Source organism: Brassica rapa, chromosome A06 (genome assembly GCF_000309985.2).
Source record: "Brassica rapa cultivar Chiifu-401-42 chromosome A06, CAAS_Brap_v3.01, whole genome shotgun sequence".
Classification (NCBI taxonomy): Eukaryota; Viridiplantae; Streptophyta; class Magnoliopsida; order Brassicales; family Brassicaceae; genus Brassica; species Brassica rapa.
Window position 1 is genome coordinate 28,287,249 of NC_024800.2, and position 19,255 is coordinate 28,306,503.

The 19,255-nt window shown below is 34.5% G+C and overlaps 1 protein-coding gene across 1 annotated transcript; it reads right to left on the minus strand.

Annotated features, from left to right (window-relative positions):
* Positions 1-12,031: 12,031 nt before the first annotated feature.
* Positions 12,032-15,686, minus strand: LOC103827925 (fasciclin-like arabinogalactan protein 13). Its single transcript, XM_033272427.1, has one exon. The coding sequence runs from the start codon at positions 13,113-13,115 to the stop codon at positions 12,381-12,383; it is 735 nt and encodes a 244-aa protein (XP_033128318.1). The 5' UTR covers positions 13,116-15,686; the 3' UTR covers positions 12,032-12,380.
* Positions 15,687-19,255: the final 3,569 nt, after the last annotated feature.

Consider the following 19,255-nt stretch of genomic DNA (forward strand, 5'->3'; position numbering starts at 1 on the left):
GAATGATGATCCCATTATTTTGTGTTGCCCTTTCTTCTCCATTTTCTGTGTTTTTGCACTATATTAATTACTTACTTTTGTTCCCACATGGTCATGGTACTTTGTGTCAATTTTCATTACTTAATATCTGATTTCATGTTTTCATTTCGAACAACTAAATAATAGATAGGTTATATTTATGTTTTCATTTTCGAAGAACTAAATAATAAGTAACTTAACCTTGTGTTGGCAAAAAAAAACTTAACCTTTTAGCTTTTGTGTGATATAATGTTTAAATTTATATCTTTTATTTTTATTTTTATTTTAAATTTAAATTTATTATTAAATTGATTATTTCGTTCTCACCTTTTATTAATTGTTGCATGAGTTTTAACTCGGAAACACACAGTTAGCTAAATCACTCTCTTTAAACATATCTCTCTTTTTGAAGGTTAGTATTAAAATTCAAATGTTAAAACTAGGGGAATAATAACACTATTCAAAGTTTTGCTTATTTTGTGATCCGTGAAATTTCATTTTTTGTAACAATGATTTGTGTACTGAAACCATAAGCTGAATAGTGTTGTCCACTTGAGAACAGCAACTTAGCAAGTACTGTAGATACAGAGCGGTAACGGGTATGGAACCGAGCACTGTGTTCCTTTCCATATGTATTGAGTAGATGAGTGCTTGGGTGATGACAAGGACTTGAAGATCTTTGGTAGAAGATTATATGTCTCACAGTCATTAGTTTTAAAAAAAAACCCTGAAAATATACACTTATAAAAGGATCTTGACTAATTTCTAAAAAAAAAGTGTATTCCAGAGATGAATTGTCTTTCTAGGTATTCAAATAAAATATTAAAAAAATAATTTATATCCAGGTGAGTAGGTGACCCATAAGATAAAGTGTAATGTACCAGATCACCTAGCTCCTCAAACTCCTCCTACCACTAAATCATCAATTTGTGGTTAAAGTAGTTATTTGTATGAATCATAATTTTTAGTTATAGGTGTTACAAAAAAAAAAAAAAAAAAAAGTTATAGGTGAAAGATGTAAAACAGATCCGACGGTGATGGTTACATCTCTTGTTTGTCGAACAAAGCCTGCAATGCACGTGCTCTTTAGATGTAATCCAACAACATACGACAAAATTAAGACATGCATTAAGAGTTCCATCCGACAGTAAATCTATTTTTCAACAGGATGTAATTCGGGATGAAATCCGACTAATTCATTCCAGTAAAATATTAGCTTTTTGACCCATTAAACCAAAAAACGGAAAAAAATGAAAATGAAAATATACTTAGTTGTTGAGTTACATACTCACTTTACTTTAGCTCTAAAATGTAACATTATTTCGATTGAGAAAACTGATTTTTTTGAAACATTGATATTTTTCTTTGTTGACTAATTAAAATTTATTATTGCGACTAAGCTGTCCAAAATCAAACTTTTCAGAACATTTTTTTTTGGTCTAAATGTTAAAATTTATACCACTTTTTAGAGTTTACAATGTTGTGAAACACAACTTATTACAAAAAAGGAAAAAGAAGCAAGAGAGAGCAATAGAGAGCAATAAAAAGAGAGCAATTTAACTATAAAAAGAAATAAACCAAAAGTAGAGCTCCAACAAAGAAGGCAAGGGAGCAGATGATGAAGGTCGGATCAAGGACAGCAGTCTGTCACGCATCGCCCGGTCCACCACTCGGAAGAACGCTTCTTCAGTTGTTGACACTCCTGTGAAGATGCGGGTATTCCTCTCACGCCAGACGTTGTAAATGATAACTTGGTTGAGAAGCTTGAGCACTGTCGCTGCCCGCGAGGCATGAGGTCCAGGTAGCCGCTGGCAGATGAGCACAACTTCAGAGAGTGAGGCGGGGGCCGTCGCCAAGTACCTGCCACAGAAACGAGACCAAGTAGCAACCACAAATGGACATTGAAAAAACAAATGGCTTATAGACTCATCAGCCATGGAGCAGAGTGCATAACCTGGAGGGACAGTTAGACCCCATGAAATCAAACGATCACGCGTTGGTAGCCTTCCGAGGAACGCCATCCAAGCGATGAATGAACAACGAGGGATTTCCTCATTGAACCAAGCCACTGAATGCCACTGAACAAGAGGTCTAGGGAGTCGAATCCTTTCCCAAGTCACCCTAGAGGAGAAAGAAGGACCAAATCCCCCAGAGTTGGTTCTCCACAGATAAGTATCCCCACCGTTAGTCGCAGATGGAACTGACGTTGTCGCTAGGATGATCTGAAGCGTAACATCAAGTTCAGAACGCGCCGGAGGGAGATTCCAATGACCGTTGTCGACTGCTTGAGAGACAGTGGCAGAAAGAGGTATACGAAGAGAACGTGGACCCGTGGAGCCGTAGAGAAGGTGTAGCGGACCCAACTCTGTCCAATAGTCATGCCAAAACAAGGCAGTGTCACCATCCCCGACGTTACATCTAAGGAAGTTATGGAGCTGATCCTTGAGTTGGAGCATACTCCTCACCGTACTTGAAAAACATGGCGCATCATTTATAAGCCAGAGACTCCGTCCATTGAATCTATTATGGGTTAACCAGGGGACCCAAAGAGAGCCAGAGGCATAGAAGAATAACCACAGTCTCTTCAACCTAAATACCATCTCAAAGTCTTCAAGCAATCTTATACCCAGCCCTCCCTCCTTTTTGGGAGTGCATATATGCTTCCAAAAGACCCTTGCCCCAGCAGCGGAAGTTGTGCTGTTCTTCCAAAGAAAACCCGAGCATAACGAGTCTACCTTAGCATAGAACCACTTAGGCAACACAAACACCGAACTCCAGAAGTTTACCATACCGTAAATCACGGAGGAGATCATCGTTACCTTCCCAGCAAAAAATAAAAATTTGACAGTCCAGGAATGCAGCTTAGATGTTATACGGTCAAGGAAAGGCTGAAGCGTGGCTGCAGAAATTTTTTTTGGGCTTAAAGGCAACCCAAGATATCTAGTAGGGAATTCTCCTCGTCGAAAACCAGAAAGTTGACTCAGTTCCATGACTTGAACGTGTGTGTAACCCCCATAAAAAATTTCTGACTTGGCTTGATTAGTATCCAAACCAGACCACTCCTTGAATTGATTCATAACCCCTTTGATTCCATCAGTAGATACCCGCGACCCATCAGAAAAGACTAATAAGTCATCAGCGAACAGAAGATGAGTGAGCTTAGGGGAAGCACATAGAGGATGTAAACTGTAAGAACCATCAACTTCAGCTCTGTCTAGCAGACGGGAGAGAACCTCCATGAGCATAATGAAGAGATAGGGAGATATTGAGTCACCTTGACGGAGGCCCTTCTTTCCTTCAAAGAAACCAGCAAATTCCCCATTAATAGCCACTGAGAATCGCGTCGAGGAGATACATTCCGTTATCCAGGTGATGAACATTGGAGGGAACTGTTGAGCCTGCAGAACTTTTATCACAAAGTCCCAACATACCGTATCAAAAGCTTTGCGAATGTCAATCTTAATCATAGCACTCCTCAGACAAGAAGATTTGTTGTAGTCCTTAATAAGCTCTGTTGCAAGCAAAACATTTTCTCCTAAACTGCGCCCTTTTAAGAACGCCGCTTGGTTAGGACTAACGCATTCTGTCAAAATAGGCTTGAGGCGATTTGCGATGATCTTAGAGATAAGCTTGTAGACGACGTTGCAGCAGCTGATAGGGCGATAATCAGTGAGAGAACAAGCTTCCGGATTCTTGGGAATAAGGGCGATGGCAGTAGTATTCATGTCCTTGAGAAGTTTGCCATTGCGGAAGAACTCTCTCACAGCACAAATGATGTCTTGTCCAACTATATCCCATGAAGCTCTAAGAAACTCAACGGAGTATCCATCTGGCCCTGGACTCTTATTTAGTGGCATTGCAAACATAGTAGCTCTGATCTCAGCTTCAGTAACTTCACGTTTTAAATAATTTTTCTGGAGCTCCGTACAACGAAAAGGGAGTAATGACTGCAAGTCCTCGGGAGAGACCGGAGAAGAGGGAAGGTCCGTAGAGCCTAAGATCCCCTGAAAGTAATCAGCGGCATGAGACTTGATCTCCTCATATGAGTACAATGTCCGATCAGTAGCATATTTGAGGTAGTGTATATGATTCCTGGAGGCATGAGCACACACAGTCTTGTGATAGAACGGAGTGTTGCGATCCCCGACATCAGCCCAACGAACCCGTGATTTCTGTCTGTAGAACTTTTCTTCTGCCTTAAGTAGCACATTCAGTTTATCCCTCTCGACATGCTCCTCTTGAGCAGTTGGAGTATCCGGCGAAGTAAGCAGAGCTCTCTGGAGAGTGTCAACCTTCTCTTTCTGACTCTTAACCCTTTGGGATATACCACTGAAGTGCGTTTTGTTTAAGCGTCGCAATGGTCTCTTCAGTAGCTTAAGGGAACGGATGAGCTTAAACTGAGCAGTACCTGTGATCAAAGCTGTGCTCCAAGCTTCTCTTACTGTCTCTGTATACTCAGGATGATCAGTAACATGATGAAAAAATTTAAAAGGTTTGGTAACCTGACGTTGAAGAGAAGGCAACCGGAACAGACAAGGAGTATGATCAGATTGGCAAGGATCCAGAAATTCCGCAAACGAGTCAGGGAATGACGATGACCATGCTTGATTAATGAAGGCATGATAAATTCTTGTTGATATTGGACTAACATCCTGACTGTTTCTCCATGTGAACGGTAAACCCTTAGCCTGTGCCTCAAACAGCTGAGCGTCCTGGAGACTGATGTTTGCCTCGTCCATTCCCGAGACATCAACACGAGAGATAAGGTGGTTGGAGTGATGAAAGGTACACAACATCTGATTAAAGTCACCCAACACAGCCCAAGGATGAGAGGATACTGGAGATGAATCCTGTAACTCAACCAATGAATTCCACATACTCCTCCGTTCCTCAACCAAGTTGTAGCCATAAACAAAGGTTACCGTGAGGGAGATGTTCTCCGATAGAATAGAAACCCCACAAGTAACTGATTGAGCAGTTGCATCATAGATAACCAGAAGGACTCTCGGGTCCCAAACAATGAAAATACGACCGGAAGCATCATCTGCATAATTGACAAAATATTTCCATCCCCTTGGAATAGCTCCTATTACTCTCTCTTTATTACCTTCCAATATATGAGTTTCCAAAAAAGCTCCGAAAAGTGGCCTATGGATATTAATCCAATCTTTGGTCATCGTGTGGCGTCTTGTATGATTCAGTCCTCTTACATTCCACGCAAAAAACATACTTAAATTTTTAATGGCGTTTTGCAGCCTTGCGGCTACTCTTCCTGTGGTTAACCAGGATAAAAGGATTGTCCTTCTCATCATCTTCAGGAGGACAGTAGTTTTCATCTGACAGCGAATCCTGAGTAGGTGGTTCTTCAGCATCAGTTGACAGATGAGCCACATCCTCTGGCGGTACTTCCAAAGGTACAATAAGGTCCGGATTCACCACCTCAGTAGAAGGATTGATCGCGTTAGTATCGGAGAGATCACAGCCAGGTAATACCTCTACCCCGTCGGCAGCAGGAGTTGGAGTAGAACCTATCGGCTGAGCAGAATTGTCTAGTATAGTATCGGCAACCTGAACTGCAGCAGTTTCCTCCATATCATCCTGACAAATTTCACCTTCCTCCAGGTCGAGAGTCGGGGCTTCCTGGGCAGTGGAAGCAGTTAGGTTTGCCTCAGCAGTAACTGCAGGGACTGTGACTGATTCACTATCCTTGAAGACTTCCGGAGATGAGCGGATCACAGGAACGTACCGAAGAGACCCTTGCTTAATTTTTTTCTCAGTAGAACGACTTGGCCTTGATTTGGAACGTCTTCTTGATGATTCTGGAGGGGAGACCTTACGATGTGCCATCCCAGCAGGGCCTACATCATTCCCGTCTTTGCAATTTAGTGATTTATGACCAAATTTTTTACACAAATCACATCTAAGTGGCAGCCACGGAGAGGAAACATCAATCTCCACCTCTCTACCATTAGAGAAACCGGAGATAATTTTGTTTGGAAGAGGCACGGTAAGGTCAACTCTGACAAAGAGCTTTGCCACCTCGAAGTTTTCCTTACGCTCTGTTTCCGGAGCAAGCGATTCTGGGTAATTAACCAACTGCGGTTGCAATCCGACTCAAACTCTCCTTGTTAAAAAGAAGATAAGGCACATTTCTCAGTTCAACCGGAACCACAGCATTAGTGAGAGGGGGTTCCTCCGGAGAATAATCTGGAGCCCAAGGAGCTACAAACATGGGGAGGCCACCAATATTCCAACAAGTACGAGACAGTAGGACCTCACGAGTTTTAGGATTAGGGACTCGCAGGAGAAAAATACCTTGTCCAATGTTATGAACGTAAATCCGTGGACCTGTTCTTGCCCAAACCGCATTGACTATACCAATAATCTTTCCCATCGAGGGGTAATCACCGTGAAAACGAGCATAGATGAAGTCCTTGAACTCAATCTTGGCAGCTTCAATGTTCTCGTCTGGGATTAAGACAAAAGGAGCCCCTGACACATGCTCTACAGGAGTACCTAGTTTTTGTAGCTGAGCAGAACTTCTGAGAAGAGCTGTGTAGTTCATCCCTTCAGATGCTTTAACCCCTGAAGGTTTGGAATCAATCTGAACAGCAGGAGAATTTTCACTGAGAACCCGAACCTCCAACGCTGGAGGAGAAGAAGAAGACGGAAGAGAAATCAGAGCATCCTCCATCAAAACCACCCTAGGCACAGGGGGAGAAACAGTAGAAAATTGAACAGAACCCAACGAACCAGACGCAACTTGAACCGAGCCGGCGGGGGAAGAAGCCAACAAAGAAAGATCCGTCCCAATGAAGGATGAACCAGGAGCAGCAGCGCCAATTTCGGAGAAACCGGCGAGCGAGATGGACTTGATCTTTTTTTTTACCATGGCTGATTTCTTAATCAAGCGAATTAAGCGACGGGATTTGAACGAGAGAGCAAAGGGTGGACGATACTTTTTCTTCGAAAGGAGCATCGTGACACCAGAGACATGAGAAGGAGAAGAGATTGAGACGAAGAAGCGGGATTGCCGGCGAGCGAAGAGCCCTCCGACGGCGGAACGATGGTCGGAAACCTAATCCCCTTTCCTATCGCCAGGAGAGAGAAATAGAGCCGTTAGTTTCTTATCGAATTTCACTTGTTTTGCAAGAAACTGACTTTTCAGAACATATTAATTTAACGTTAGTTAATTTCGCGTACGTATTTTGTTAATTAGTTTTTCTATATTAGAAAAACAAGAAGTTTTTTTTTGTTTTTATAAATATTGTTTGAGAATTTAAGAAGAAACTTTGGTGACTTTATTGTATAAAGAGTATAATTATTCATATATTTTCTTTAATAGTTTTGTCTCCATTCCTTTACGCCCTCTTTTTCTTTAAGAAAGTTATAACAAGTTACAAAGCGTTACACCAAAAAAAAAAGTTACAAAGCGTTTTTTTTTCTTTTGGAAAAAGTGAGATATATATATGAGATTTGAGATATTTCTTCGACAAACCATGAATTAGTATATATCGGTATCTTTGAGAATTTATCTTCCAGCAACGTAACTCATAGTTAGAGTATACTATAAATCTTGGAATATCATCAAACAGAACTTCTACATCATATTATCACTACATTTTGACAGATATACCATTTCCAGCTGTCTCTATCTTCTTCATTCTTGTTAGCTTATACAAGCTCTAACTTAAATTATCTTTATACATGAAATCAGTTTTTATTAAAACCTCTAGGCAAGCTAAAAATTATTTTTATGACACATCAAGCCACTCAATAACTATAGCGCCTGTATGGATGGTTATTAAACCTGATCATACTAAGCAGCTATTTCATACTATAATTTGTAGTTTATATGAAATGCACAATTTTATAATGCGCGTCGTCATGATACTATTAAAACCAACACCTAGAACATCAGCCAGTGAATTCTACAAATATCAACGGTTTTACCTCGTTAGGAGGTCGCTGATTCATCTCATTAAAGTTTTATTCCAATCGATCCCCGAACAAATAAGAATTACTTATCATTTATTTTTGCCCTAAGCTAAGACGTGAATTATCATAGTATTATTAAAAGTAATAAAGGTGAGACATAGAACTGACAAAAGGCAGGTTAAGGCTTTGGAAGTCGACTGCTTGTGGGCTGACCTAATTAACAATTCTTTTGAGTATATTTAAACTTTAATCATAATGTAATGATGTTTTTAAGACTGTCTTTTTATTTGTTAAATTGGTGAATCTTTTTTTACTATTAATTTTTGGAGTCTTCTTCTTGAACTATGGTGACACCAGAATATTCTCCTACAATTTCGAGACTTTGTAACATATATAATATTGCTCCCTTTGCTTTGATAGATAATAGATATTCGTAGACATAAAATATTCAAAATACAAACATGTATACATATAATATATATTGGGTATACATACTGATTCATGTCGTACATGATCTTTGAAAGAAAATATTCTAATCCTTATAAAAAAAGAATAATGTTCTAATTCGAACAATGTATGGTAGTTATATTTGGCAAATTTTCAGAATTGTTATTTCAAAAAATAGATAGAGTTAGCTTCTTCTTTTTTTGTCACAGTATATATAGAGTTAGCTTAAATTGCAAAGTAAGACAGATGTGGATCTAGATGGTACATTACAGATATACCACATGCTCTTGGTTCATAAGAAAGTAGAAGAATATATACTTTTCGCAGATGCATTATTTGGTTAAAATGGAGACATATCCCTTTGTGATCTTGCCTCGTTCGTTGGGAGAGAAAATAAAATAAAAATAATAGAGTGCCAACTATATTCAAATAACATATATAGAATATATAGACACACACTACAAATTACAAACATGTCAATAGATAACACACATGCATACATCTATACATACAATATGAAATCGTATAGAGTTACGGATCATTAAATTTCATGCTAGAATGAGAACTTCTATAGGTTTTGAGTCTTTTGACCCATATTATACAATATTAGGGTTTAAATTTGGAGTTCAAAGTTAAAGGTTTCATATGTGTATTATCTATGCATGTTAATGTTATACATGTACAGCAAGTAAATAGATGCGTACACAGTATATATAAATGGAAGAGGGTGCGATCAATAAACAACATTTCAAAGAAGACAAAGGAAAGATTCATGGCCTTATACTTTGGCGACACATATCAAATAAACAAGAGACGATTAGGGTAAAAAGTATACATATGTCACATAGTGAATGATAATGGTATTATTGTTTTTACTCCCAATTTGATCAATCCAATACGTTTAGTCAATCACTATGGACAAATATTAGAAGACAGAAATATTTTGCTTTTTTTGCCTTTTCTATTACCAACGTTATACATATCCATCACTGTATACATACTACTAAAAAGCTTATTAAAATCGATAGCAATGCATGCTAAAAGTTATATATGTAGACCAATGATTACGAGTGATGATAATTAAGAATCAATTATATGTATGTGTTTTAATACATGAATCGGATAAGCTGCTCTTATTTTTGTGGACTCCATGAATTTTCGATCATATGCTATGTAAAATAATTTATATGGTCTGTGAAATATTGTTGGCACTAGAGTTCATGACACATAGACTATTTCGTACTAGAATTGATGATAAATTCGTGCTACATAAACTATTAACCGACGTTTATTTATGTTTTTAGCTAAAACATTATAACAAGAACCATAAATCTTTTGGTAAAAAAATATCCTTAAATCTCAAAGTTACATGTCCTTTTCAAATAAATAACTCCTCGTCTCCTCCAGTTAGTAATCAAGCGAATAAACACAACCAATCACAGCTAAAACAGTCTATACAACAAAAACTGTGTCTATAATCGTTCAATTACAGGTTATGTATTCGCTGTTGCCTTTTCCATGCAACTTCCTGTGAAAAATTGTAATGGACCTTAACAAAAGATTCTCTTTCATGGGCCGTAAAAGTAACAAAAAGATAAAGTCGTCTCCAAACTTTTCCACAAAGTTGATAAAGATTCAGATTATCTATTAATTAATGGTAATTGAGAAAAATATTTCTATTTTTTTCCTGGAAGAAAGACATGTAGAGTTAATGAGTTATCTGTATAATTGTGGTTGTTAATTCTCAAAGACATAATAAACAATTTCATTTTACCATCATAATATTCTAATTAATGTTTTCTAGGTCTATATGATGCTGATGCCTATATGCATAGAACTTAGAATATTTACATTGTATTTAGACCTTTTTTGGATATTTTGAACATACTTCTCATGGTTGAAGTGATGATAACTAATTTTTTCTTACTGTTCGATCATTGAGTGATCACTAAATAAGAAATTGACGTTATATATGCATTCGTGAATAATGGAATAAAAAAATATAATTTTGGCCCACTTTGGCCTATAAAATATCTGAACTTATCAAAACGCTAAAACTTTGGCCCACTTTGTTCCATAGTTTTTTCCTTTCTGGCATCCACCTTGATCTACATTTTTTTTTTTTTTTGACGTCTCCTTGATCTACATTTTATGGACTCTTTGCTTATAAATTATACTAGGTTAAGACCCGCGCCTTGCGCGGGATGAACATTATATATATATATATATATATATATATATATATATATATATATATTATATGTTTATAACATATTATGAAATAATAAATATATATTAAATAATTAAAAAGTCATTATATACTACTTATATAATTAAATTGGTGCGAACATATAAATAAATTTTATAAATCGAAAAAATATTTTTTCTATTTGATATGATATATAATTAAATTTAAATGATAGTAACATATATATGGTATAATTTTGATATTAATATTTGTTAGATGATGCTTTTTGCTCATATTTTTATCTGTTATAGCAAAAAGTCTAACTTAGTGATAACAAAATTTTCACAGTGGAATTAATGGTTTAAGTAATTTATAATATTTTTAAAAATTAAGTTGTCAATATTTTTTCAAATTTTTTATCAAAAAAATGTTCAAAGTAAATTTCAAAATTAAGATATTTATGTATTTTTATATGGCATATAGTTTAATTTAAAATAATACATATATTTATATATCTTTTATTTTTGATACTTATTAAATGAGACTTTCAACTTATATTATTTTTTAATTATTTGTATCATATCGTTACAAAAGTTTTAAATCATAGATCACAAAATTTGAATGTGAAACTTTGAATAGTTTTAGTAATTTATACTCTTTTATAAAAATTCAAAATAAATATATAAATAATCTTTTTAATTTTTATTATATAGTTACTATGATTGTTTAATTTATTTTAATAGCTTAAAATTAAACAAATATAATTATAATACACACTTATTTTTATCAAATCTTTATTATTCAAAATCATTAATTGTCATATATACTTTAGCCACATTAGGCAATTTCGAAATTTTATTTAAGGAAATAATGAAGCACATTAATAATGTATTTATTGTGGTTTAATAAAAAGCTTATTATATATTTAGATGGACCAACCTATTTCTCTAAGGATTCTAAGAATCATTCTAGTGATGACACGTGGCTACAAAAAAATGTTGCAATGCTTCTCAAATAATATATAGGAGATTTTGGCTCGTAAAAGCATAATCTATATGCAAATCATAAGATGAAGATGGTGGTAATAATTACTTGAAGATGTCTCTAGCAAATACGCTACACGAATATTTATGTTTTATGTCTTGCCTCTGTTTTGAAACAGATTCAAATTTCCAATTAATTAAGTTTATAACAGTACATATAGGTTGTAGTAACTAATTTTACCCACAACACTAAATATATTGTATTTTTTTTACTAGGAATTTTGCCTACACATGCAGACATAATTCTTTTATAGATAGTTATTGTTAAGAAAAAACATTTTTTCTTGTTTCTTTTCATTTTTCTAACTTAAAATATTATAGAACAAAAAATATTTTTATTAAATTAGGAAATGAACAATCTTCGTTACTATCATTTTGTTTTCTTTCAACTCTTTCCTTTTTTTCTTTTTTTCTTTTTTTCTTTTCGTTCTTATTATTCTTTTATTGGTGACACTTAAAGTTCTAAACATAATAATGTTCAGGAGTCGTTTGTTATGAACTGTGAGATTCTTCTCGTTTTGTTTTACTCTGTTTTCAAATTAATTTAATTGGAACGATTTTCTTTCGATTTTAAGATCAAATTAACAGCAAAAGTTCTATAATCATATACGCACAATTTGAAATATAACCTCTTATTTCAGTTTTCAATCCATGCATCATATCCAACAAAATTTCTTTTATAACAATCCACAATAAAATAAAATATATAAAAACAAATTAAGAAAAAGAACATATAGAAACCCAAATCAAACGACGAGTTTCAAACATAAGAAAACAAGTCCAAGAGCCAACCCTAATCCAGCCTTCATCTCACCGGAGCCAGACTTATCCGATGGAGCCCCTGCTTTCTCTTGGTCATCGGAGACATCAGGAGAATTTGATTTTGGACCAGGTGCCGCTGGCGAGACCTTGTTTTCTCCAAACATCTCTTCCGGCAACAATACCATGTCCACCACGTAAACCGCAAGAGGACGTTCTTTTCTTAATGCATTACTGACACGTGTTTCAACGAAACCGGTTGATACGTTGACTTGGTTCCCTTGACTGGTGAAATTAAGTCCATAAACCGCGCCGTCTCGTCCTGAAGCTTGAGTCCTTACAGGGTTACTTACGGAGAGAAGATCATCCAATGTGTAGAACTTGGGACTAACATGGTAAAGGATGAGTTTCACTTGGTCGTCGTAGCTTAGTTTGTTTAGGGTTCCTGGTTTAAGGTTTTGGAAAGCGTTGTCTGTTGGTGCAAACACGGTCATGCCTTCTGATGAGCTGTTGACTTGGATGTTGATTTGGTCTCCGACTCGTGTTGTGTTTAAAAGATGGATAAAAGTAGCGAATTGACCGCCTTTTTCAAGGATCGCCGTGATGTTGGTCGGAGCGGCAGGACCAGGAGCTGGAGCGGCGGGCTGAGCAGTTATCTCCGTGGAGAGGAAGACAGCGGCGAGGATGAGGAGACGAGCTAAAGTTAGATGAATGGTTGCCATTGCGTTTGAAGTTTTGAGTTTAATGGGAAGCAGAGGTCGAGAGTTATATGATTTTATATGGATGAGAAAAAATGTTTACCTATGAGTTGTGGTCTGGTTGTAATGAGATGGTATTGGCATAAGTTATCATTTGCCGACAAAAATTTGATTCTTTACACAATCAAATATATGATTATGAATTTACTATTCAATATAGTTATTTTTCTCTTAAACAGCTATGTATGATCCGTTGTGTGATCAGAATATGGATATTTTTGAAAAATAGATTATTAAATTAAGATGTGAGGGTTATAAGAGATGTTTAAACTTGTGATGACTCCTAGCTTTACCATAAATAACAAACACAACTCACATCAAATTTGTATAGAGTTGTTTTCCCCGATAAGTGTAATATATATTAATATTAAAAACAAATTTCAAAATACAAAAACATTTGTATATAGTTAGTTAACAACGAAATGTTTTTTTTTCTTTTACCATTAAGGCATTAATGTATATTATAAATATTTAGATCTTTGATATCGTCTCATTTTTCATTTTTGTTTCATTTTAAAGAAATTTTGTTCAAGTGGGCTAATGGTATTTTGTTTATTATTTCAAATTTGAAAAAAATACTTCCGCAGAAAAATAATTTTAATGATAAACTGGTCTTTAATTTTAATTTTTCTTAAATAAATGACCTGTGTTAAAATTATCTAACTAATTTTAAATTTTAATATTATTACTTTCATCTAATTAATTTAAAATAATAAAAATACAAAGCATATATTAAATATATTAAAAGTATGCCATATAGATATGAAACATGCCTTTTTTTGCTAAACTTTGGTATGAAACATGCTTTTGAAGCTTTCTAGTCACGATTTTCAATTGGGAAATAGTTAGTTTGTTTTTAGAAAAATATATATGTGATACATAGTATAATTGATATTTGTATAATTATACATAATATGAAAATTAAGGATATTCGTGATCTTGAAATACCATTTGAAGTTAGTAGAGAAAATTCACTTCCAAAGGTTAACATTGAGCATGAAAATATTGTTTTCAAATTTTTTTGATTCCATTTAGGAAGAATCAAAGAATGCAAAAACTTCTTTTGGTCATTTTTTTTTCTTATTGGTTCTTTTACTGAAAAAATAAAATAAAAAGGCTATCTCTGAAATTTCTCTTAGAAAAAATATTACTTCCTTTTTCCTTTAGAAAATTTTGAAAATAGTTCAATTTTAAAGGAAACATCGAAACCAATTATTGGAAATGGTTTTAGGGTAGCAACCGAGACTAACCAATACCCACGACTAACTAATGGTTGGTGGTACTTAGTTGTCTTACAGAGAAGTATGACTTCAGTTTGATACTGTTCAGTTCGCGATTCCGAAAAATATGCTCTAACCTTTAACTTATCTTATATAAAAATTCATTTAAAAAATATATTTAATTTTGAAAACAAATCCGCGCTTTCCAAGCGCGGGTCAAAATCTAGTAATTTATTATACTCGTATATATTACATTTAATTAGTAGTAGACTATTAGTATAATTGAATTTAATAATGAAACGCTTTTGTTATTGCCAAAAATTTAGTATTTTCTAAACTAGAAAAAGATTACTGCTTTTAATTAGGAATATATACGCGGAATTCAGACTTAATTTTGAGAAAATGAAATTAACTAAACCATGTGTTGTAGTTGTAGATTTCTAAACTAGATAATCTATATATAGATTACTAGATTCGTCTACGGTGAACTATAAATACTACTGTGAATTAAATAATGCATCATGCATTGTGCATCATTAGGGTCGGCCTTGGAAATAAGTATCTTGAAACAAATTAAAAGTTTTTTTTTGGTCAAAAAGACAAATTAAAAGAAGGGAGCGAACAATATTTCACATCATAAAAGAATTATTTGATATCATGAAAAAAAAACTAGAATCATAAAACAGAAGAAATAATAATAATATAACTGAGACAAAATAACTATCTATAAAACTGTATGTTGGGGTTGTGATACACGTTGAAGAAGAAGAAAGTGTAGTAAGATTTAAGAACAACATGTTTGTAAAAAAGTTAAGATTTTTTTCGTAACAGAAAAATTTAAGATTTTAAACAAATAAATATATGGAAAACACGTTGTGAAAACATACTTTTTTTGTTTATTTTTGTTTATTTGATTTTTAATTGATTAGACCAAATCCTTATTTTGTTATCTGGCCCATTCCATGTCAGCTTAATTTATTTGCATCATGCATATCTATCTATATCCAAAATACTGAACGTATACATACACGCGTAGACCGCACGTATGTGGTGTATGTGTTTGTATTGTTGTATGTTGTAAAAGAAGAAAATGAATGGACGGACAAAAGCGCAAGGCTCGCTAAGTGACAGCCTGGGATTAACAAGTCGGCATGTCGTGGGAGTGGAAGACCTCCAACTACAAGGATAAACAGATAATATTTTATTCTATCAGCATAACAATTTGTTTTAGGGCTCTTTGTTTTATGGGAAATTAAGCTGTATGACAAGAAAAAAAAACATAATTGGGCAAATAGCAAAATGCTCTATCTTTTCTATACATACATTCCACTCTATGTAATAATATTGTTTTGTCCCCAAAGCCAACCGGTGCAACTTTCAGGAAATAAAATAAAAGATTAAGCGATTTTTAATTATTAACTGTGTGCAAAGTAACTCGTAGTATTTTTAGAATCACATCATTTCTTTTACTATATTATTTTATCATGTTCCAATCCTTTTGACGGTTACTAAAAAGTTCTATATTTTGTTTAGATATATAATTTGTAATTTTATTAAGTTCTAACTATCGTTACATATTTTTAACTATCGTTACATGTTCTAACTACATAATCTATATTATGTAGTTTAATATTACGTAATATTATGTACTTTTTAAAATTTGTTATTTGGGTTTAAGTTTCGTATTTGGGTTAGGGTTTAGTGATTATAGTTTAGGGTTTAGTATTTAGAAGATGAGGGGGTATGGTTGAAGTCAAAATTAATTTTTTCCATGCAATCATAAACATTTCATAATTTTACCAATATGTACTATATTATTTATTTTGTTCTATTTTATTTGGGTTTAGGGTTTATATTTGGATAAGGGTTTACTGATTAAAGTTTAAGATCTATACTAATAAAGGAGAGTTTTCTCTCACCTTAGTCTTCCACATCATTTTTCTATATGGGGCATTTCTGGACACGTGGCAGACTAAGAATTTTCAGTTTCGAATGTTTTGTTATGGCATTTGGGTTTTTAAAATATGTTTTGTTCAGGCCCATTGAAGTGTAGGGTTTTCCTCATTTTCTGAACTTGGATTTTCACAGCTCAGCTGCCGACTGATTCAAATAACGTCGCCGATCAACTCTCCGTAACGTCCTCCACTCTCATTAATATGTACTTTAAACCGAGATTTAACGTGATGTACTTTACTCTCAAGCTTTCAATCGAGCTTATCATCTCCTTGCTAACCGATGGACGCTGCGATTATAAATCTCCAAGCTCCCAGCAATGAACAACACAGCCTCAACGAAATAATATTGTTTTCGTATGGCTCATTGAGAGGCTTCCCGACAATGTCAGGTGGTTCTAAGACGACGGATCTGTTCTTATATGTTTGAGATCCTCTTAACTTGCTCAAAAATTGCTTCCCCTAGAGGTATGGATCTCCTTGGTCGTTTGTTTTCGCATTTAGTTGTTGTCACTGCTATCTTAAAGATTGAAAATTTTATGTTGTCTCTGTGTCGTATATCATTTGCTTTGATATATAATTTGAAAATTGCTCAGACTTTTCTAAAATCTGCAATCTTGAGAGAGAATCACAAGAGCAAGCAGATTACTCAAGTGTAATCTTTCGTTTGTAGTTAGCTTAATGATGTCTTCTAACTTGTGACTCTCAGCGAGCATACTTTTTATTCCTAACTAATCAAAAAGCATTACCCTGTTTGATATGTGTTTTGCTTCTCTGAATCAGCTTTGGTTTCTATGAGGAATGTTTGAGGAAGTACGGGAATGCAAATGTCTGGGAGTATTTCACTGAAGTTTTTGATTATCTTCCTCTTATTGTCCTCATGGAGAGTCAGGTATGAGCTCTTCTTCAAGCTGGTATTTTAGACGTAATTCTTAATAGCACCATTTGACCATCATTTTTTTATCATTTACATGTTTTCTGTTTGCATGGATTACATTTTTCACATATTCTTGTGGTGATGGGAAGACAGAGAGCAAAAAGATGCTCATTCAGTTGCCTACATTGGGATAATTGTCAAGAGCGAAGGACGAACGTACAAACCATGGAGCAACAAATATGAGTAATTGATAGGTTTCAAAAAAAAAAGATAGGTTTCAGTTCGCAGGAAGAACAGAGCAACGAGGATGATGGAGGCTTGGGGGAGAAGAAACATACGAGACAAGGTTGGTCAACGTGGATAGCAAAGACTCTGAGTGGAAAAGTCTTTGCTAATTCTTAACTGCCATATAAATAAGACGCCTAGATTCTCATTTTTGTAAACGTTTCGGAGTGCGATTTGAATAAGATCTTTAGCTTCTTAATACTTATGGGTCGATCAAATCGTGATTACAGTAGTAGATCGTGTTGATAAGGGAGTTCCAAGTACAAAACTTATCATTAATTTACTAAAACCCAAGGTAACACTTAGGGCCTGATTGGTTTAAACGCGCGGAAGTTTGCAGATGCGGGTGGTTATGGTTTTTAGCGGTTTTAAAAGATTTGTACGAATGGTTCTGTGGTTAGAACTTATTGCGTTTGCGGGATATTTATGACTGGTTAACTACCAAATAGTGGTTGTTAGATAATAAATTAACAATATTTACATTTTATATAATTATAAAAATATCTAAAATTATAATATAATAAATATAAAAATTATTTTAGAAAGTTATAGTTTTAAATTTTTTAAAATTATAGAAAATATTTTTATTTTAAAATTTATAATATTAATTAAAATATATATATATATATATGTTTTAGTATTTTTATAATTCCAATTTAAATTTTTTATTTAATATTTTTATTTTTGTATTTATTTTATTTTTTTTAAAGTAAAGAAATTATCCTCCCGCAACCGCAAACGCTACCTGGAACCAGCTTTTGAATTTATGAGGTTTATAGCGGTTTGAAATGGTTTAGAACGGTTTGAATGATTGTTGCAAAACGCCAACAACTACAAAGCTGCGTTTGCGGATGGTAGCGGGGAAACCAGTCATACCCTTAATCTTAGTGAGTTTCCTCCACTATTATATCCGACTTATTTGCACCAGAACACGTCTGATCTCTTCTATGGCGGCGTAAAGTTGAAATTTTAGAGATCATGTATGCATTTTGATCGGCTTGATGAATCCAAGGAATAAGTATATAAAAGGAAAGCTAAGGACGTTGCTGGGATCTGAGTCTGGTGCTCCAGTGTTTTTCTTTTAATTGATTATTAACGTTCTTAGAGCATAATTATCGCTGACACCGGTGGCACGGTTTTTTAGGAAACCTTTTTTGATTATTTTTTTGTCTGAAATAAAAAAACTATATTTAAAAACGAACCAATCGCATGCGCCACTGACACGTGGCGGCCCAACAGTGCAAGAAACACTCTAAAATAGATTTTTATTTCATAATTTATGTGCGATTCTTATGGTTTTTGTGGGGTCCACGCAATAATTTTTTTTAAAACCCCATTAAGTTTCCGCGATAATGGTGGCCTTAGCCATAGGGTGAGCTTCAAATATGAAAGGAACATAAATGTGAATTACTAAATTATATTTAAAAGTCATAAATGTCAACCCCCCTCCCCCATACTAAATATATTTGTTGTAATATTGTGCATTTGGACTTTTTCAGTGTGATTGAAGATATATTATTGTAGTCGTATCATAAAACACTAACCCACCATCACATTTTAGCTACTCGCGGTGGAGAACGAGCTTTTCATGGCGGATGATCCGTCTTTTTATGAGGTACCTCAATCTCATTAGATATGAAAGGTGCAGCCACATATATGGTTGCAATGAACAAGATATTAATCACACTTTGCTTCACTTACTACTTTGATATATCTTCTCACTTTTTTGATAAATCTTGCTCTTTTCACATCTTTAGCAAATGTCACCCA

Bases quoted from the DNA above. Each gene is read 5' to 3' on its own strand.
- LOC103827925 (XM_033272427.1), bottom strand. From the start codon at position 13,115: ATGGCAACCATTCATCTAACTTTAGCTCGTCTCCTCATCCTCGCCGCT.